This window comes from Hypanus sabinus, chromosome 2 (genome assembly GCF_030144855.1).
Source record: "Hypanus sabinus isolate sHypSab1 chromosome 2, sHypSab1.hap1, whole genome shotgun sequence".
Classification (NCBI taxonomy): domain Eukaryota; kingdom Metazoa; phylum Chordata; class Chondrichthyes; order Myliobatiformes; family Dasyatidae; genus Hypanus; species Hypanus sabinus.
Genome location: NC_082707.1, coordinates 822,033 through 843,786, shown reverse-complemented (window position 1 = coordinate 843,786; position 21,754 = coordinate 822,033). Strand labels below are relative to the sequence as shown.

At 45.9% G+C, this 21,754-nt stretch overlaps 1 protein-coding gene across 4 annotated transcripts in view; it reads right to left on the bottom strand.

Annotated features, from left to right (window-relative positions):
* The window catches only part of mynn (myoneurin), a 129,022-nt gene that overhangs the window by 81,042 nt on the left and 26,226 nt on the right, over window positions 1–21,754 (bottom strand). For all 4 annotated transcript variants that reach the window (XM_059991080.1, XM_059991089.1, XM_059991095.1 and 1 more), the window contains one exon: window positions 12,787–13,088. In XM_059991080.1, the coding sequence (XP_059847063.1) occupies window positions 12,787–13,055 (269 nt within the window). In that variant the 5' untranslated portion in view covers window positions 13,056–13,088. Of the gene's footprint in view, window positions 1–12,786; window positions 13,089–21,754 lie in introns of those variants that run through there.

The window sequence follows — 21,754 nt, the reverse complement described above, 5'->3', positions numbered from 1 at the left end:
AAGAAGTAAATCCTCCTACCACATCTCAGTGGTTTTCTCAAACTATTTCTTATCTGAGTTTGGAAAAAATTAGAAGCACTATTTTTGACTCATCAATTAAATTTGAAGAAACCTGGGGACCGTTCATTCGACATTTTCATATGAATTAATTTGGCCTTTTTCAGATCCTTTCTCTGCTTATTCTTGTTCAAGTATGGAGTTCCGGAGTTTTTTCTTGACACTATCACATACTTATAAACTGTTATTATTGCCCATGTTAGTTTAGTTTAGTATTTTTTTTCAATATATATTTTCTTTTATATAGTTTCAATTTCTTTTTCTTTTGATGATTATTTTTGTTTTTTCTTCATATATATTTATATAGACTTGATTGATTAATGTACCTTTTGTTGGTTGATGTTTAATAGGATATTATTATCCTATTACTAATGTAATTTCAAGTCTATTGAATTTATAATCTATTCATTATCATGCTATGTTTTTTCTTATATATATATGAAATTTAATAAAAAGATTGAAAAAGAAAGAAAAGAAAGAAAGAAAGAAAGAAAGAAGATAGCAGCGCGGCTAATGTAAATTAACTGAACGCACTGATGAGGGAGAGGGAGGAGTGCAGAGTTCCTGACACCAGCCCCCTTGGCCTGAGTCGAAATAAGAAAGAAAGACAGACCTGTGGAGTGACATCAGGTCTGGCAGGTGTCTTGTCTAAGACAACATCCTCAGTTGCTGGTGATACATTGCTGTCAGCAACATGATCATCACTAAGGAGTAAGTCCTGCAGCTGTAATGTGTCCATCTTGTTGGATGCAATCGATTCAGGTGTGTTCTTTGGTTGAGCATCCAGTATTTGGTCCACAAGACGTCTCTATGTATGATCTCCAACATCCACTGTGTACATCAGTGGTCCAGTTCTTGTAGCTTTCATACCAGAAGTCCACTTGTCTTCTTGGTAATGACATACTAGGACTTCCTGTCCAACCTCGAAGCTCCTTGCTGATTCCCTTGGCAGCTAGCTGAACTGTTTATTCTGTACTTCCCTCCATAGATCTGGTTTCAGAAGGTCAATGGGAGATCTCAGATTCCTGCTAATGAACAGTACTGCAGGTGTGTGATTTGCCATCGCATAAACAGAGTTCTGATATACAAGAAGAAAGTTGTCAACCTTGTGCTGCAGAGTAATGCCCTCCTTGTCCATAGCTTTAAAGGACTTCCCGAAGGTTTGGATAAACCTTTCAGTTAACCCCTTCATTGCTGGGTGGTGAGGAGCTGCCATTTTTCTTCATGAATAATCAGAATTCATCTGACGTGTACTGTGGTCTGTTGTTACTCACAATCTGTTCTGTTAAGATATTTTTAGCAAAAGATAATTCTCAGGGCGGAGATAGTCTATGCTGAGCTGGTGGGTTTCATTGGTATAACTTCCGGCCACTTTGAATGAGCATCCACAGCAATCAAAAACATGGATTCCATGAATGGCCCAACAAAGTCAATACTGTATGTACCCTTTGCCATGGTGAAGACGGCCCCTCCCACAGGGCAATGGTGCCTTTGGGGGTGGATTTTTAACAGCTTTTGGACAAGTCTTCAATCTATTTATCTATTCCTGGCCACCACATGCAGCTCCAGGTGAGAATCATCGTTTTGACTAATGTTATGAATGTACCACAGCTCTGAGGGGCCGAAGGGGCGGGAGCAGCCCCCTCCTTCCAGAGAATCGCAAGATCACTATTAATTCGGGTCTCGGACCCAGGAAATGAGAGACAATGCAATGGTTTTGACCATTGTTCTTAGAGACACCTGTGTGAATTGCATGTCCCTGCTACCTGACAGCTACCAGGGACATGGACACCCTCGGGCAATGTGGGGGTGGGGATTGCTTCACCCTACTTTGATGGACATCTACAACTCTGCAAGTCAAGATAAAAGGGGACTGCAGGAGGCGGTACCCCAGCAACGCACCAGGACACACCATCGCTCAGCGCTCCCGTGCTAGCGGGAAGCCATTCAAAGCCACGTGCGTTCCGTTCACCTTTGCCTGGGGAGTGGGTGGCTGATAACACCGAAAAGGACTTTGAACTAACAATGGGGAACCAACGCTCCCCTGATTCAACAGAGTTGCTTCATAAAGACCCGGGCAAGTTTTCCTTTTCTCACCAATCTCTCTCAAACCCGTGAAACCCAGCGATTCCCAAAAGGCTGAAGCCTGCAGACTTCTGAGTGACTTTTATATTTCCAATGGACAATATGTTATCTCCTAGACAACAGTAGAGCTTATTTCTTAGTGATGATTATTACTATACCCGCGCTTTAGATTGAGTATTGACGACGTATATTATCTGAATGTTTGTATTAACCTTACTTTTGTGCCCCCTTTATAAATAAAAACGTTTTGAAAATAGTGCCATCAGACCTCAACGGACCTCTCTATCTTTGCCGGTAAGTGATCCAGTTACGGGATACGTAACAACTTGGGGTTTCTCGTCTCGGGATTTGACACCAAATTGGGAGGCCAGTGAATCGGGCTTGTAAGTCCAAACTTGAATCTGGTTACGCGGGTAGCCAGACGGGAAACCAACAAAGATGGACGTGGGTGAATTTATGAAAAACCCGACTGTGGGGGCGCTAGAGGCGGCCACCAAATCAGACTTGTTAAATTTGGTGAAGGGGTTGAACCTCGCAGAAGTGAGGTCGTCCATGAAAAAGCGGGAGGTGCGAAGGGCCATAACTCAGTATTACATTGGGAAGAATGTGTTTGAAGCTGAGGTATTGGAAGATATCCCTGAAAAGGTACCATCAAGTGGGACGGCTCAGTTAGAGGTGGAGAAATTAAGGTTGGAACATGAAATTAAGTTAAAAGAGCTGGAAGCAGCTGAGAGAAAGAAAGAAAGGGAGCAGGCGTTCCACCTAAAGGAGCTAGAGGTGAAACAGGACCATGAGCTCCAACTAAAGGGGTTAGAGGTGAAAAAGGAGCAGGACCAAGCTGAGAGGCAAAGACACCATGAAATTCAGCTAAGAGCTAGAAGCAGCTGAGAAAGAGAAGGAACAGGCCGATAAAGAGAAGGAGCGAGCGGAAAAGCAAAGAGAGTATGAGGAGAAAGAGAAACAGAGGAAACATGACTTGGAGATGGAGAAGATAAGGAACAAGTGAAGAGATCAAGGGTTAGACCGAGCGGAGCGGTTTAATGTTAGTAGGGAGTTGAGATTGGTACCTCCGTTCGAGGAGACAGATGTTGATAGTTATTTCTTGCTTCTTGAAAAGGTGGCAGTAAATCAGAAGTGGCCAAAAGAGCAGTGGGTGGCGTTGTTACAATGTGTGTTAAAGGGGAAGGCCCAACGAGCATATGCGGCGTTGTCCCTGGAGGAGGGAGAAGCGGAGAATTATGCTGAAGTAAAGGAGGCCATTCTCCGAACTTACGAATTGGTACCTGAGGCGTATAGACAAAAGTTTAGAAATTTAAGGAAAGGGTGGAATCAAACGTATACCGAGCTAGCCCATGAGAAGGGGGTGCTCTTGGACAGTTGGTGCACCGTGGAAAGGGTGGACGAGGATTATGGGCGTCTCTGGGAGTTACTTTTGATTGAGGAATTTAAAGGTTGTGTTCCGGAGGAGATCCGGATGTATTTGAACGAGAGGCCGACTAGGTCCGTCTCAGAATTTGCTAGGTTCGCAGATGAATATGCCCTAACCCACAAGACAAAGTTTTCCTCGAATAAAAGTTCCCAGAGAGACCATGGGAACGATCGAGGAAGTCCGCCGAGTGAGGCAGAGGTCCTGCCGGGAGCTAGTGGTAAGGTTGAGGGGGAAAGGCAAGACAGCCAGAGATTTCCGGGCTTGACCTGTTTTAATTGTGGAAGGGGAGGACATATTGCATCTCGGTGCTTTGCTCCGAGAAAGGAGCCAGAAAAAGGGAAAGCAGCAGTCCCTATCGGGCGTGCAGTGGTAGTCAGAGAATTGGCAAGAGGGTGCCGGGTAAGCAGAGTGCGCGAGGGGTCTGAGATTTATCTGTCACAAGGCACCGTGTCTTTGAGGGAGGGGGACCCACCAATTCCAGTACGGATTTGGAGACACGGGGCGGAGCTATCATTGATTAGCTGAAAAGTGTTAAAATTTGGACCTCAGACAGGAGAGGTAGCCCTGAGAGGAACAGGAAAATGGACCGGAGTGGTGCCTTTGCATCGGGTCCTTCTAGACTGTGAGTTGGTGTCGGGATCAGTGGAACTGGGGGTCCTGCTGGAGTTGCCGGGAGAAGGCGTGGCCATCCTTCTGGGGAACGACCCAGCGGGTGGGAAGATGGGTGCAGCCATGAAGCTGACCACCCAGCCTGCGAGGGTTGAGGCCACTCCCTCAGATCCTAAGATCTATACCGCATGCGCGGTCACTCGCAGCCTGTCGAGAGCGGCAGCTGAGAACGGGAGCAGTTTAAAATTGGCCAGTTTTGATTTGGCTGAGACGTCTTTACCGACCCTGTGCCACGAGGGTTTAAAAGGTGGAAAGACGAAGAATAGTAAAGTGAAAGGGGGTAAGGGAGAGGAGTTAGATCTGCCCTTAGCGAAGAAAAAGGTCCTAGAGGTAGGAAATAAAGGTGAGAAACAGATAAAGCTGTTAAAAGGTCCAGAGTTGGACATGGATGATCTGTCTGGGGTGGCAGCCCTGTTTGAAGAAGTTGAGAGTTATAAAGGTGTTCCCGATAATGAGATGAGGGCAGTCCTAGAGGGAACGGGTATCCTTGCCTTGGGGAAGTCTGCTGGAGTGGCCGAGGAGGTTGTTTCAGCTCGCAGGGTTGCGCCTTCCCCGGATGGGAGCTGCCTAAAGAGTAACTGGGAGGATCGGGGGAATTTAGAATTTGGAAAGTGTACGGGTATTGAAAGCCTGGAAGAGGCCCATGTCCCGTTTGAGTGTGGCCAAGATGGGTGAGAGAAATGATTAAATTAAAGACGGTACTTAGGGAGTCCATTTAGAATGTGCTGACACAGAAAGAGCGTGCAAAGCAACTTGCAGGGCAACATATAAACCAATTTGCAAAATGAGGATGAAACAATAGCTTGCTGATTAAAGAAGTGATACGGGTAACGGGAAGACATGCTTAACGGTTGAACAATAACGGTGTTAATGCGCTGAGGCTGATAAGTGGGCCAAAGGGTAATCACATTTGTAATTTTGTAATGAGATTAAGGAAGAATGTCTGCACCTCACATGGGTGCAACTCACAAAGTCGTAAACAAGTAGGGTATAAAAAACTGTGCAAAGTGTAATTCGGCACTCAATCTAGCAGGAGCTGGTTGGGTCCGACCCAATCTCTCTGAAACACGAGAAACCCAGCGATTCCCAAAAGGCTGAAGCCTGCAGACTTCTGAGTGACTTTTATATTTCCAATGGACAATCTATTAACCCCTAGACAACAGTAGAGCTTATTTCTTAATGATGATTATTACTATACCCGCGCTTTAGATTGAGTATTGACGACGTATATTATCCGAATGTTTGTATTAACCTTACTTTTGCGCCCCCTTTATAAATAAAAATGTTTGAAAATAGTGCCATCAGACTTCAACGGACCTCTCTATCTTTGCTGGTAAGTGATCCAGTTACGGGATACATAACACTAAACTCAGGTGTCCTTCATGCAGTTCTCTAATACACGCGTACACAGTTTAGAGGGAACCACAACACAGGACCCACACATCAGCACTTTTTGACCATATAACCATATAACAATTACAGCATGGAAACAAGTCATCTCGGCCCTTCTAGTCCGTGCCGAACGCTTACTCTCACCTAGTCCCACTGGCCCGCACTCAGCCCATAACCCTCCATTCCTTTCCTATCCATATACCTATCCAATTTTACTTTAAATGACAATACTGAACCTGCCTCTACCACTTCTACTGGAAGCTCGTTCCACACAGCTAGCACTCTCTGAGTAAAGAAATCCCCCTCGTGTTACCCTTAAACTTTTTCCCCCTAACTCTTAACTCATGTCCTCGTTTGAATCTCCCAAACTCTCGATGGAAAAAGCCTATCCATGTCAACTCTATCTATCTCCCTCATAATTTTAAATACCTCTATCAAATCCCCCCTTAACCTTCTATGCTCCAAAGAATAAAGACCTAACTTGTTCAACCTTTCCCTGTAACTTAGGTGCTGAAACCCAGGTAACATTCTAGTGTACAATGTCTAGTGTATGTTACTCAAAATGGGTTTTTTTGGTTTGTTTAGAGTAGGAATGCTTCTTTGTCTGATAAGTGTTTCTCTCGCAGTTGTTTTGCTTTATACTTGTTGATATGGTAATTGTATTCATTTGGGGAATTTGGGGAATTTTATTTTGTCTTGTGAGGCTGGGAACTTGGGGGAGGGGTTTTTTGCGGGCTTTTGGTGGAGAGTCGGGAGGAAGACGCCGAGGAAGGTGGACTTGCGCTGCACCGCTCGGAAGACCACCGGGCATGGTCCTAGGTGCGAAGACGTGGAGGTCGGAGGCAAGCAATGCGGGGTCGGATGTTTGATGGTTGAGCTCCAACGATGTGCACTAAACTGACTGAACTTTGATAAGTTGGCGCCTTTTTGTTTTTTTCCCTTGCATATATATTGTATTGCCTAATACTCTGTTAATTTTAGTAAACTCTTTAAAATGTATTTCATAACGGTATTTGTTGTGGGTTTGATACTGTGGGCCGGCGCGAAGCATAAACTCGATTCTCACAGCACCTGCGTGTACGGGAGGTGGGGTTGGTGTGTGGCTGGATCTCCTTTTCCCCTAGACATATACCAGCCTGTTGGGCAAGTGTTACATTTGTGGGGTGCTCGTCCCGGATTGGATGGTCAGGGGCTGTGGAATCGCACAGGCAGCAGAGCGGAGATGGACAGAGATAAGATTGTTAGCTGGTGCGCATTTGAAGGTGTACCGGCTCAGTATGCCTGTGCAGTGAATGGATTGAATTTTCGAGTTTCGGGAGACGTGATAGTGCAGGGCTTAAGTTCGGTGAAGGGTATTGGGCAGGTAGAATTGGTAGCTAGACGGTGTGGCTGGGTGTTGGTTCATACGAGTGCTGATGTCAGGACGTTGGAACTGCCGGCAACGGTCAGTGTTCCGGGAGAGGCGGGGCCGTGGAGGCTCCACACCCTCTCCAAGGATGAGGCTGAGGAGCTAGAGCTAGAGGTGGACCCCAGAGAGGTGCCTGGCACTAGTAAAGGGAGGTGAGAGGAGGGAGTCATGACTAGGCCCCGCTCCCCAGGTAGGGTGGAAGCCTCGGAGCTGGCAGCCGCACTTAACTCCCTGGTGGGAGTGGCCGAGGCCACGGCTGAAGCTGGGGGTGTTCTCCGGAGCCAAGTTTGAGGTGAGAACAGATAACAATCCCCTCACTTATATTTTGACTTCGGCGAAGCTGGATGCCACAGGACATCGGTTGCTGGCGGCCTTGTCTGTATATGATTTCAGCCTGAGGTACCGCCCTGGAAGCAAGAATGTCGATGTGGATGCTTTGTCACGTCGGGAGCCGGGGAAACAGGAGAAGGACGAGGAGTGGGAGAATGTCCCTGCCCCTGGAGTGAAGGCGATGTGTCAGTTTGCTATCACCGTGAAGGCCGAGGGAAAAGGGAGGAAGGAAAGAGCCGTGGACCACTTGGGGGTTTTTGACGACGCCATACCCCTAGCTTACTGTGACCTGACCGCACTGCGGACTAAACAGTTGCCGGAACTGAGTCCGGGGGATGTGGCAACTGCTCAGCAAAATGACCTGGGCATTGGCACAGTGTGGAGAGCGGTCGAGAAGGGGGATGTGGCGTTGGCTGAGAAGGCGAAGCACCCATTCGTGCCTTTGTTATTGAAGGAGTGGTCTCGGTTAAAGTTAAAGAACCAAATCTTGTACCGGGTAACGGCGCCTCCAGACCAACCCCGCTGTTGGCAACTGGTCCTGCCGGAGGAGTATCGACAGGCTGTACTCCAGGCCTTACATGATGATTCTGGACACTTGGGGGTGGAAAAGACCTATGGATTACTCAAAGACCAGTTCTACTGGCCCCAGATGAGGGGGGAAGTCGAAGAATACTGTAGGGGATGCAGTCGTTGCATCCGGAGGAAGACCCTGCCAGCGTCGGCGACTCCACTGTCGCACTTGCAGAGTGCGGGACCTATGGACTTGGTATGTATGGATTTCCTGTCGATTGAGCCTGACACCAGCAACACCTCGAATGTCTTAGTCATCACCGATCATTACACTTGCTATGCTCAGGCATTTCCCACTAAGGATCAGAAGGTGACGACAGTGGCGAAGGTGTTATGGGAGAAGTATTTTGTTCATTACGGCCTTCCGAGGCGAATCCATAGTGATCAGGGGCGGGACTTTGAGAGCCGCCTTATCAATGAATTATTGACTATGCTTGGGGTTGAGAAATCCAGGACTACCCCTTATCACCCACAGGGAGATCCTCAGCCAGAGGGGTTCAACAGGACCCTGTTGGATATGCTTGGGACGCTGGAGATTGGGCAGAAAAGTAGATGGAGTCGTCATATTGGACAATTGGTTCACTGTTACAATTGTACTCGCAATGATGCTACAGGGTACTTGCCCTATTACCTGATGTTCGGGCGGGAAGCGAGGTTGCCAACTGACTTGTGTTTTGGGGGTGAAGAGGGTAAATTACCCGGGAAGTCCTATCTAAAGTATGTGTCCGACATGAAGAGGGAGTTACAGCGGGCGTATGAGTTGGCTGAGGCGGCGGCTACCAAACAAAACCAGAGGAATAAGATGCGGTATGATCGAAAGGTGAAGTTTGTCCAATTATTGCCGGGCGACCGGGTCCTTTTACGGAATTTGGGACTCCCTGGTAAGCACAAGCTGGCCGATCGATGGGCAGCCAGCCCCTATGTAATAGAGAGCCAGATGCTGAATCTACCAGTTTACCGGGTGAAACCTGAGGATGGGAAAGGGCCTATCAAGGTACTCCATCGGAATCACCTGCTGCCCCTGGGTCAAGCAGTGCAGGTGGATAAGGAGCCCGAGTGGGAGGTTGCGCCTAGTACAAGGACTCTGCGAGGGCGCGGAGAAAGGGAAGAGCCCGCTGCTGAAGAGCGGGGACGGGTCCCTCACCTGGGAATGGCTACCGATTCGGAAGAGGACGACTCAGATGAGTGGCCCCTGCTCCCATTCGCTGATGTTTCAGTACCAGGAGAGGAGGCTCCTGGCCCTTCCCATACTGAGTTGGGTGAGAGGAGGGAAGCTTGAGGGTCAGATGGAGAGGCAGCCAACATTGGGGGGAGAGAGGGTGGAACCCGAGCGTGAGCCGGAGAGATTTCAGGTGAGGGAGGACGCCCATGAAGAAGGGGGTGAGGGTCTGTCGGGTAGACCTGGGGAGTCCGAGACAGTGGGTTCGCAGGTGAAGAGGAAGCCCAGTGGGGCAGAAGGGGTATGGAGATTTCAGAGAATTAGGAAATATTTCAAATGTCATTAGAAACGGGGATGGTGCCGGAGGATTGGCATATTGCTCGTGGTTCCATGGTTTAAAAAGGGTTCTAAGAGTAAACCTAGCAATTATAGGCCTGTCAGTTTGATGTCAGTGGTGGGTAAATTAATGGAAAGTATTCTTAGAGATGGTATATACAATTATCTGGATAGACAGGGTCTGATTAGGAACAGTCAACATGGATTTGTGTGTGGAAGGTCATGTTTGACAAATCTTTTTGAATTTCTTGAAGAGGAAGTTGACGAGGGTAAAGCAGTGGATGTTGTCTATATGGATTTCAGTAAGGCCTTTTGACAAGGTTCCGCATGGAAGGTTAGTTAGGAAGGTTCAATCGTTAGGTATTAATATTGTAGTAGTAAAATGGATTCAACAGTGGCTGGATGGGAGATGCCAGAGAGTAGTGGTGGATAACTGTTTGTCAGGTTGGAGGCCAGTGATTAGTGGTGTACTTAAGGGATCTGTACTGGGTCCAATGTTGTTAGCCATATACATTAATGATCTGGATGATGGGGTGGTAAATTGGATTAGTAAGTATGCAGATGATACTAAGGTAGGTGGCGTTGTGGACAATGAAGTAGGTTTTCAAAGCTTGCAGAGAGATTTAGGCCAGTTAGAAGAGTGGGCTGAATGATGGCAGATGGAGTTTAATGCTGATAAGTGTGAGGTGCTACATTTTGGTAGGAATAATCCAAACAGGACATACATGGTAAATGGTAGGACATTGAAGAATGCAGTAGAACAGAGTGATCTAGGAATAATGGTGCATAGTTCCCTGAAGGTGGAATCTCATGTGGATAGGGTGGTGAAGAAAGCTTTTGGTATGCTGGCCTTTATAAATCAGAGCATTGAGTATAGGAGTTGGGATGTAATGTTAAAATTGTACAAGGCATTGGTGAGGCCAAATTTGGAGTATTGTGTACAGTTCTGGTCACCAAATTATAGGAAAGATGTCAACAAAATAGAGAGAGTACAGAGAAGATTTACTGGAATGTTACCTGGGTTTCAGCACCCAAGTTACAAGGAAAGACTGAACAAGTTAGGTCTTTATTCTTTGGAGCGTAGAAGGTTGAGGGGGGATTTGATAGAGGTATTTAAAATAATGAGGGGGATAGATCGAGGACATGGATAGGCTTTTTCCATTGAGAGTATGGGAGATTCAAACAAAAGGACATGAGTTGAGAGGAGGCAGAAGTTTAAGGGTAACACGAGGGGTAATTTCTTTACTCAGAGAGTGGTAGCTGTGTGGAATGAGCTTCCAGTAGAAGTGGTAGAAGCAGGTTTGGTATTGTCATTTAAAGTAAAATTGGATAGGTATATGGACAGGCAAAGAATGGAGGGTTATGGGCTGAGTGCGGGCCAGTGGGTCTAGGTGAGTGTAAGCGTCGGCACAGACTAGAAGGGCCGAGATGGCCTGTTTCTGTGCTGTAATTGTTATATCGTTATATGGTTAGTTAATTGCCATCCTCAGGTTTGGTCTCTTTCTGACAGTAGCCTCTTTTGAATGCTTTGACTATGAATGCCACATATAAGCCTGTCCCTTAATACATCAAAAAGTTCATTCCTAAGTCACAGTACTGAAAAGTTTGCAGTTCTACAATGTATTCAGAAGTGCTTTCTTTCCATGACTAGATCCTTCTATAAAATCTAAATCTCTCAGCTATTACCTGCAGTTTAGGGCTCAAGTGATTATGTAAATTGTAACAATTTTGTCAAACATCTTGCTTGCTGGCTTTTCAGGCTCAACTAGGTTGTGCAAGAAACTGTACGTCCTAGGGCCCATTAAGCTAAGAAGTGTGTGGGCTTTCTTTTGCTCCTCCATATTGTTCACATTACAATATAGTTCAACCCACTTGACATAGGAGTCCCAGCTTTTATTCGTACGAGAAATTTGCCAACTTTCCTGACTGAAGCCATTGCCACATTACTTTCACTTTAACTTTGCCAGTTGCATCTTTCACTGTGTACTGTGCATTATTATTCATGCATCCCTTTATTAGTGTCCATAATGGCTTTCCTCTCACTGTTTCATTCCATAACTGTCGGTACAGTTCGTGATATTTTCTGGCATGCAGGTTTGAACTTGGTGCTAATTTGTTGTGTTTGTGCACAACTGCATATCAATTAAAATAAAAGACACACAGGTGTCCTCAACTGGTGTATTCACATGAGAGTAAGTGAGTGTGAGAGTGAGAGAGAAAGAGAGGAGAGAGAAGAAAGAGAGAGGAGAGTAGTGAGAGGAGATTTAGGAAAATGAGGAGAGAGGAGAAAGAGGAGAGAGAGAGAGGAGAGGAGTGAAAGGAGAGAACAAACAATGCATATACAACAGATCAATATGTATGCGTAGACGACAGATCATGCATAGTACTACGGGGAGTCATTGCTCTAAAAGAAATAGATCCATACATATCAGTGCTACTCTGTACTAGCCATTTCCCTGCCTTCTCCTGACAGTCATGCAGTTACCTGCCTCAGGCAAACTAGGGGTGACTACCTCCATGTAGCTTCTATCTATCATCTCTTCAGTTTCCCACATCAGCAAAACGTTCTCAAGCTGCAGCTCCAGTTCCTTAACAAGTTCTCTGAGGAGCTGCAGCTCAGTGCAACTGATGCAGATGTAGTTATCTGGGAGGCTGGAGGTCTCTCAGAATTCCCACATCTCACACAAAGAATACAACACAAAGAATGTGTCTGGAGCCATTCTCACTGCTCTAACTATGCACTAACAGACGAAGAATGAAGAAGAAACTTACCAGACACATACTTCACCCAAGCCTGTTCTCACTGATACCTGTTGAGCCAAAGCCTCCCCACTCAAACACTGGTCCACTCACATAACTAACCCTCCGCTTATTCTTACCTTATTTTTATTTGCACTTGCTAACAAATTGTGAATGTCCTCCTCAGAAAGTTGAAATCGCAGAAAAGCTTTTTTTTTAAATCACTTGCTCCCAGAACTCCATGAGGCCTCCTGTGCCGATTCAGCTGTGACTGTGTTACTGAGAAGGTCCTGGTTACCACACACTGGGCTCTGGCTACACCTCTTATACACACACACACACACACACACACGACGTTGGTGGACACAGCTTGTACCATAGATGTATAATACAGAGAATATTTATGGTAATTCATCTACACTGACCACCATGAGGCAATCTGATGTGATGGTAATAATGGAAATATGGCTCAATGCTTTGTGTAATTAATTTGTAGAATTTAAAATCAATCTAGTTAACAGAAGCACCTCCTTCACATCAAGTTCTGAACATGACGCTTGTACATACTTCATTCTGTTCTCTGATATAAAACATCAAAAGAAGAATTCTCACCCATCAACATGAATATTGCCAGTGTAAACAAAATCCAGCAGCTTCTGAAACCCTTCTGAGCTGATATGGTTATGATCCAGAAACACCACATCATTTACCAATGACAGCTCGTAAACAGCTTGGAAATAGCTGCTGAAAGCAGCGAGAACGTTCCGGTGAGCCTTGAACTGTAACTGACCAATCACGACCGTGCAGTCACACAGGAAGCCGTCCAGACGCTGCCGCTGCAACTGGTCAAGGAGCTGCTTGCAGTGATGCATCTGCTTCATGGCTGTGACTGCACCAGCAGGTCTGCCTATCACCTAAACACATCAGAAAGGAGGTTACAATTAAACAGATATATATAACAGTTAAGCATTTGAAATACTGCAGAATATCAGAAGCTCGGGTTGGCAATTTGGAAGTCTGGTTGAACATCGAGCTTGGCAAAATGTTTGCAGACGTTTTGGCTCCAATCGAGAAGCCATCATCAGTACGTTTTGGTATGAACATCGAATTCTCCAACTTCTGATAATTCCCTTCCTCTCTCTTCCCCCATCCCACCTTCACTCTGTCTCCTCTTCTAGCTGCCTATCACCTCTCATGACTCTGCCTTCTTCTACTACCCATAGTGCTTTCCCCTTAGATTCCTTCTTCACCTCTCCTACCTATCCCCTCCCTGCTTCCCCTCCCCAACCCCTCGATCTTTCCTCTGATTGGTTTTTCACCTGACACATTCCACCCTCCCCCCACCTTCTTTATAGGGCCTCTGCCCCCTCCTTCTTTAGTCCTGACGAAGGGTCTCGGCCCGAAACGTTGACTGCTCCTTTCAACGGATGCTGCCCGACCTGCTGAGTTCATCCAGCCTTTTTATACGTCTTGATCATCAGTACGTTGTTGAGGGTGTTGTCTACTCAGAATGCCAGCTTATATATTCGTCTAAGGATTCAATGGATATTGATTAGACATCCTGATCAGGTTGTGAACAGCTTAACAATAGAAGATTCTGATTGGCTAACTTCAAGGTCCATTGGAAGTGCTTGCTTTGCTGTCCAGATCCCAAGATTACTGGCAATTCATTATTTGTTGACATCATTGCTTCTCTTTTCACTATAAGGGTTCAAACACTAGATCTATATCGATGTGTTTGGTGATGGATCCTTCTGTAGAGAACCATGCTTTGAGAAATTCTTGTTCTTTTCTTGTTCTTGCTTGAGTCAAGACTCTGGCTGTTATCCAGTTGAAATGGTCCTTCGTCATCTTCATGAGCTGATTCTAGTGAGAGCAGGTCGTGCCTACTGCTATCTAGCTGATGACGTGAAGCCTGGCTGCTAAGTTTTCTTCCTCTTTGACCAAAGTAGTTCTTGTCTTAGTTACTATACCAGCACTGGATTTTGTAGATAACATTTGATCTATCAATCACATTTTCAACAGAATGGATATCCAAGAAGCTTCATCCGAAAGTGCCTCAAGATCAGAAGCCTGAATATACAAACTACACAAAAGACGAATAAATGAATTGCATTGCCATACATAAAGAACAACTCAGAAATGACAGCAAGACTGCTTCAGCAACACAACATCACAGCTGCTCACAAATGAACTGCAACTTTGAGGAGGAACCTATCAAAACTCAAAGAACAACAAAATGTGACTGATACAATAAATCCAGTGTAGTGACTGTGACAAGCACTGCGTTGGTCATACTGGAAGAAAACTATCGTCCAATGCTACACAAGAATCATCCAATAAGCAGAAGGCACAACCCACTCTCGCTGGTATCAGCTCATGAAGATGAAGAGGACTCCATTTCAAGTGGAGGACAGCAAAGACAAGAAAAGAACAAGAATTTCTCCAAGCATGATTCTCTACAGGAGAATCATCCATCAAAAAGCACATCAATATAGATCTAGTAAATGAACCCTTACAGAGAAAAGGGAAACAACGATATCAACAAACACTGAATCGCCGATAATCTAGGGACCTGGACAGCGAAGCAAACACTTCCAATAATCCTCCCTCAAAACCAGCCAATCAGCATCTTCTATTGTTACACTCTTCAGTGTTTTGAACCAGCCAACTAAATCATGACGTCTAATCAATATCCATTCGGACTACAGAGGAGTATTTAAGCCTCAGCACCTGATTGGAAAGCTGAAACTGCTGGGCCTGAAAATCTCCCTCTGCAACTGGATCCTAGACTTCCTGACTGGGAGACCTCAGTCAGTCCGGATCGGGAGCAGCATCTCCAACACCATCACACTGAGCACGGGGGCCCCCCAGGACTTTGTGCTCAGTGCACAGCTGTTCACTCTGCTGATCCACGACTGTGCAATACACAGCTCAAATCACATCATCAAGTTCGCCGATGACATGACCGTGGTGGGTCTCATCAGCAAGAACGACGAGACAGCAGAGAGGAGGTGCAGCGGCTAACAGACTGGTGCAGAGCCAACAACCTGTCTCCGAATGTGAGCAAAACAAAATAGATGGTTGTTGACTTCAGGAGAGCACGGAGCGACTACTCTTCGCTAAACGCTGATGGCTCCTCCGTTGAGATGTTAAAAGTACCAAATTTCTTGGTGTTCACCTAGCGGCGAATCTCACCTGCTCCCTCAATACCAGCTCCATAGCCAAGAAAGACCAGCAGTGTCTCCACTTTCTGCAAAGCCTGAGAAAAATCCATCTCCCCCCGCCACCCCCCATCCTCACCACATTCTACAGGGGTTGTATCAAGAGCATCCTGAGCAGCTCCATCACTGCCTGGTTCGGGAATTGCACCATCTCGGATCACAAGACCCTGCAGTGGATAGTGAGGTCAGCTGAGAAGATCATCGGGGTCTCTCTTCCCGCTATTACAGACATTTACACCACACGCTGCACCCGCAAAGATAACAGTATTGTAAACATAGAAAATAGGTGCAGGAGTAGGCCATTCGGCCCTTCAACCCTGCACCACCATACAGTATGATCATGGCTGATCGTCCAACTCAGAACCCTGTACCTGCTTTCTCTCCATACCCCCGATCCCTTTAGCCACAAGGGCCATATATAGCCAATGAACCGGCCTCAACTGTTTCCTGTGGCAGAGAATTCCACAGATTCACCACACTCTGTGTGAAGAAGCTTTTCCTCATCTCGGTCCTAAAAGGTTTCCCCTTTATCCTTAAACTGTGACCCCTCGTTCTGGACTTCCCCAGAATTGGAAACAATCTTCTTCCGTCTAGCCTGTCCAATCCCTTTAGAATTTTATACGTTTCAATGAGATCCCCCCTCAATCTTCTAAATTCCAGTGAGTATAAGCCTAGTCGATCCAGTCTTTCTTCATATGAAAGTCCTGCCATCCCAGGAATCAATCTGGTGAACCTTCTTTGTACTCCCTCTATGACAAGAATGTCATTCCTCAGATTAGGGGACCAAAACTGCACACAATACTCGAGGTGTGGTCTCACCAAGGCCTTGTACAACTGCAGTAGAACCTCCCTGCTCCTGTACTCAAATCTTTTTGCTATGAATGCCAACATACCAACTGCCTTTTTCACCGCCTGCTGTACCTGCATGCCCACCTTCAATGACTGGTGTACAATGACACCCAGGTATCATTGCACCTCCCCTTTTCCTAATCGTCCACCGTTCAGATAATAATCTGTTTTCCTGTTCTCGCAACCAAAGTGGATAACAATAGACAATAGGTGCAGAAGTAAACCATTCGGCCTCTCGAGTCTGCACCGCCATTCTGAGATCATGGCTGATCATTCACTATCAATACCCAGTCCCTGCCTTGTCCCCATATCCCTTGATTCCCCTATCCATCAGATATCTATCTAGCTCCTTCTTGAAAGCATCCAGAGAATTGGCCTCCACCGTCTTCCGAGGCAGTGCATTCCACACCTCCACAACTCTCTGGGAGAAGAAGCTCTTCCTCAACTCTGTTTTAAATAACTGACCTCTTATTCTCAATCCATGCCCTCTGGTACTGGACTCTCCCAACATCTGGAACATATTTCCTGCCTCAATCCTATCAAATCCTTTAATTATCTTAAACGTTTCAATCAGATCCCCTCTCAATCTCCTCAATTCCAGCGTGTACAAGCCCAATCTCTCCAATCTCTCTGCGTAAGACAGCCCTGCCATCCCAGGAATCAACCTAGTGAATCTACACTGCACTTCCTCAATTGCCAGAATGTCCTTCCTTAAACCTGGAGACCAAAACTGTACACAATATTCCAGGTGTGGTCTCACCAGGGCCCTGCACAAATGCAAAAGGACATCCTTGCTCTTGTACTCAATTCCCCTTGTAACAAAGGCCAACATTCCATTTGCCCTCTTCACTGCCTGTTGCACTTGCTCATTCACCTTCATTGACTGGTGAACTAGGACTCCTAGGTCTCTTTGCATTTCTCCCTTACCTAACTCTACACCGTTCAGACAATACTCTGCCCTCTTGTTCCTGCTTCCAAAGTGGATAACTTCACATTTATTCACATTGAATGACATCTGCCAAGTATCTGCCCACTCACCCAGCCTATCCAAGTCTCCTAACGTCCTCTTCGCATGTCACACTGCCACCCAGTTTAGTATCGTCAGCAAACTTGCTGATATAGTTTTCAATGCCCTCATCTAAATCGTTGACATAAATCGTAAAGAGCTGTGGTCCCAATACAGAGCCCTGTGGTACCCCACTAGTCACCTCCAGCCAGTCCGAGAAACACCCATTCACTGCTACCCTTTGCTTTCTATCTGCCAACCGGTTTTCTCTCCATGTTGAAACCCTGCCCCCAATGCCATGAGCTCTGATTTTACTCACCAATCTCCTATGTGGCACCTTATCGAATGCCTTCTGAAAATCTAGGTATACAACATCCACTGGCTTACCCTCGTCTAACATCCTTGTTACACCCTCAAAAAACTCCAACAGGTTAGTCAAGCATGATTTGCCCTCTGTAAATCCATGCTGGCTCGGCCTAATCCTATTTCTGCCATCAAGATGTGCCACTATTTCGTCCTTAATAATGGACTCAAGCATCTTCCCCACGACTGACCTTAGGCTAACAGGGCGATAGTTCTCCGTTTTCTCCTTCCCTCCCTTCTTGAAAAGTGGGATAACATTAGCCACTCTCCAATCTTCAGGAACTGATCCTGAATCTAAGGAACATTGGAAAATGATTACCAATGCATCCTCAATTTCCTGAGCCACCTCTTTTAGAACCCTCGGATGCAGACCATCTGGACCTGGGGATTTATTAGCCTTCAGTCCTACCAGTCTACTCATCACAGTTTCTTTCCTAATGTCAATCTGTCTCAAATCCTCTGATATCTTATGACCCTGGCCCATCCATACATCTGGGAGATTGCTTGTGTCCTCCCTGGTGAAGACAGATCTAAAGTATGCATTAAATTCTGTTGCCATTTCCCTGTTTCCCATAACAATTTCTCCCAATTCATTCTTCAAGGGGCCAACATTGTTCTGAACTATCTTCTTTTTCTTCACATAGCTAAAAAAGCTTTTGCTATCCCCTTTTATATTCCTGGCTAGACTGAGCTCATACCTGATTTTTTCTCTCCGTATTGCTTTTTTAGTTAAGATCTGCTGTTCCTTAAAACTTTCCCAATCATCTGTATTCCCACTCATCTTAGCCCTGTCATACTTCTTTTTCTTTAATGCTATACAATCTCTGACTTCCTTTGTCAACCACTGTGGCCCCTTCCCCCTCTTTGAATCCTTCCTTCTCATTGGAATGAACTGCTTTTGCATCTTTTGTATTATCCCCAAGAATATCTGCCACTGCTGATCCACTGTCTTACCTGCCAGGGCATCCGCCCATTTAACTTTGGCCAGCTCTTCCCTCATGGCTCCGTAGTCTCCTTTATTTAATTGCAACACTGACACCTCTGATCTGCCCTTATCCCTCTCAAATTGTAGATAAAAACTTATCATGTTATGATCACTACTTCCTAATGGCTCCATTACTTCAAAATCACTTATCAATTCATGTTCATTACACATCACCAAGTCCAAAATAGCCTCGTTCCTGGTTGGCTCAAGCACAAGCTGTTCCAAAAATACATCCCTTAGACCGGGGGTCGGCAACCTGCGGCTCCCGAGCCATTTGTGGCTCTTTCACCTCTGTGCTGCGGCTCCCTGTGGCTTTGGGAAATAATTGGTCAGTATTTAATTAAAATGTATTTTATGTTAGTTTGTTAGCTTTTGAAATGTAATTATGGTGATCTTGTACATTTCCTGCCACATCCGAAACGGCTCACAATTAGCCGGCATTCCGGCTAAGGGAGATAGCCTACGGGGGTTTGTGAGTACGCGTCTTTTGCAGCATCTGCGTCCATGGGGGCTGGGTTGAGGGAGGCTTAAAAGCAAGGCTGTTTAGTTCGAATAAAGCTATCTTTGACTGCAGTTTACTGACACCGCTACAACGTGTTTTTATCGCTGGCTGTCCAGACGGAAGGTGCTGAAACGCTTTGTCGCGTGTCTGGAAGAAGTGAAAACTTTCCTGGGCAGCAAAGGGCTCACCTTTCCTGAGCTGGAACAGCCAGAGTGGCTGGAAAAGCTACACTTCATGGTAGACATGACAGCGCACCTGAACACGCTGAACACAGCTCTTCAGGGGAAAGGACGTACAGCCCTGCACATGTTGGAGGATGTTTTGGCATTCGAGCGCAAGTTGACAGTGCTTGCCAGAGATTTACAGAAAGGCACTTTGTCTCACTTCCCCAATTTGAGAGAGTTCAAACAAGGTCACGACATGATAATTTCGGAGTATTTACATTCTGCAATCATCGCAATGCAAACATCGTTTGGGAAACGCTTCTGTGAGTTCAGAGAGGAAAAAAACACATTATCCTTCCCGGTCACTCCCTTAAGCATCGATCCTTCCCTACTGAATACGACTGCATTGGCAGGTGTGAGTCAACCTGATCTTGAGATGGAACTGGCCGACATAGCCGACAAAGACATATGGGTGTCCAAGTTTAGACGCTTGACAGCAGACCTTGAAGATGTTGCCCGTCAGAAGGCCGTTCTTGCTCAGAAACACAAATGGAGTGATATTGAAAACCTCACAGATGACAGCTTGCGATCCTGTGTAAAGATGAAGGTGACATCATACAGCCCTGATGTGCAGACGCTGTGCGCTGAGGTCCAGGAGCAGAAATCCCATTAACCAAGTATGATAAATATTTTAATTGCCTATTATTTTACTTATATTCATATTTTTTCATAGTTCAGTGAAATAGTCCTTTCATTTTTCAGGATGACAGCTGGCTGATGTTATTTTTGGTTTGCTGCTGGCGGAAAATTTAAGTTCGGCGTTTTTCATAAATACAAGAAGGACTCAAATAGACATTGAATATTTTACTTAAAAGTAACTTTCAACCCAACGTCTTTTTTTCGGAGTTCAAAATGTTTTTGTTGCATGCAGAAATGTAATTTCGTTTTCTCTGCAGGAGTTCATCAATTTCATAAATGCAACACATTATAGTTTGTTTATACATAGCATAAAGGCAAAACAAAACGTTGTATGCAGTGTTATTTCATTTTAAATGTCAAACGGGTTTTGCGGCTCCCAGTGTTTTCTTTTCTGTGGGAAACGGGTCCAAGTGGCTCTTTCAGTGGTAAAGGTTGCTGACCCCTGCCTTAGACACTCCACAAACTCCCTATCCTGGGGTCCAGCACCTACCTGATTCTCCCAGTTCACCTGCATGTTGAAATCTCCCATAACGACTGCATTACCTTTAGCACATGCCAATGTTAACTCCCTAATCAACTTGTACCAAATATCCACGCTACTGTTTGGGGGCCTGTACACAACACCCATTAGGGTCTTTTTACCCTTACTGTTCCTCAGCTCAATCCACACAGACTCTACTTCCCCTGTTCCCAAGTCACCTCTTGCGAAGGACTGAATCTCATTCCTCACCAACAGGGCCACCCCACCCCCTCTTCCCATATCTCTGTCTCTACGATAGCACGTATACCCTGGTACACTCAATTCCCAGGCCTGATCCCCTTGCAGCCATGTCTCCGTTATCCCAACAATATCGTAGTTCCCCATTTTCATCTGAGCTTCAAGCTCATCTGTCTTATTTCTGACACTACGCGCATTCAAGTATAGAATTCTTAGCCCATTCCTCCTCTCTTTGCTTAAAACACTGTCTACTGTACCTAACCCAGCTCCTTGAACTTCTATCGGGCTAATTGCACCCTGAATTTTGATGACCTTCTCAAGATCACCCAAACCTTCTACACATTTAACCCCATGCTCCTTCTGACCAACCCTCTGGATCTGGATCCCTGCCCCCTGCACATCTAGTTTAAACCCCCCCGAGCAGCACTGGCAAACACTCGCGAATGTTAGTACCCCTCCGGTTCAGATGTAGACCGTCCCTTCGAAACAGATCCCAATGTCCCTGGAACAAAGACCAATTATCCAAAAATCTGAACCCTTCCTTCCTGCACCATGCTCTCAGCCTCATATTAATGTGCATAATCATTCTATTCTTCGCCTCACTCGCACGTGGCACAGGTAGCAATCCCGAGATTGTCACCCTGGAGGTCCTGCCTTTCAGCTTCACTCCTAACTCCCTGAACTCTCTAAGCAGGACCCCCTCACTCACCTTACCTACATCGTTGGTCCCTACATGGACCACTACATCTGGGTTCATGCCCTCGTTCTCAAGAATAGCCTGCACCCAATCTGAGATGTTCCGGACCCTGGCACCAGGGAGGCAACATACCATCCGAGACTCCCGATCTGCCCCACAAAATCTCCTATCTGCTCCCCTAACTATAGAATCCCCTAAAACTATTGCTCTCTTCTCTTCCCTCCTCCCCTTTCTAGTTGAGGGTTCAACCTCTGTGCCAGAGGCAGGACCACTACAACTCATTCCTGGTAGGTCATCCCCATCAACAGCATCCAGTACGGTATACTTATTGTTAATTGGAATGGCCTCACATTCATAACCTCACATTCATCCA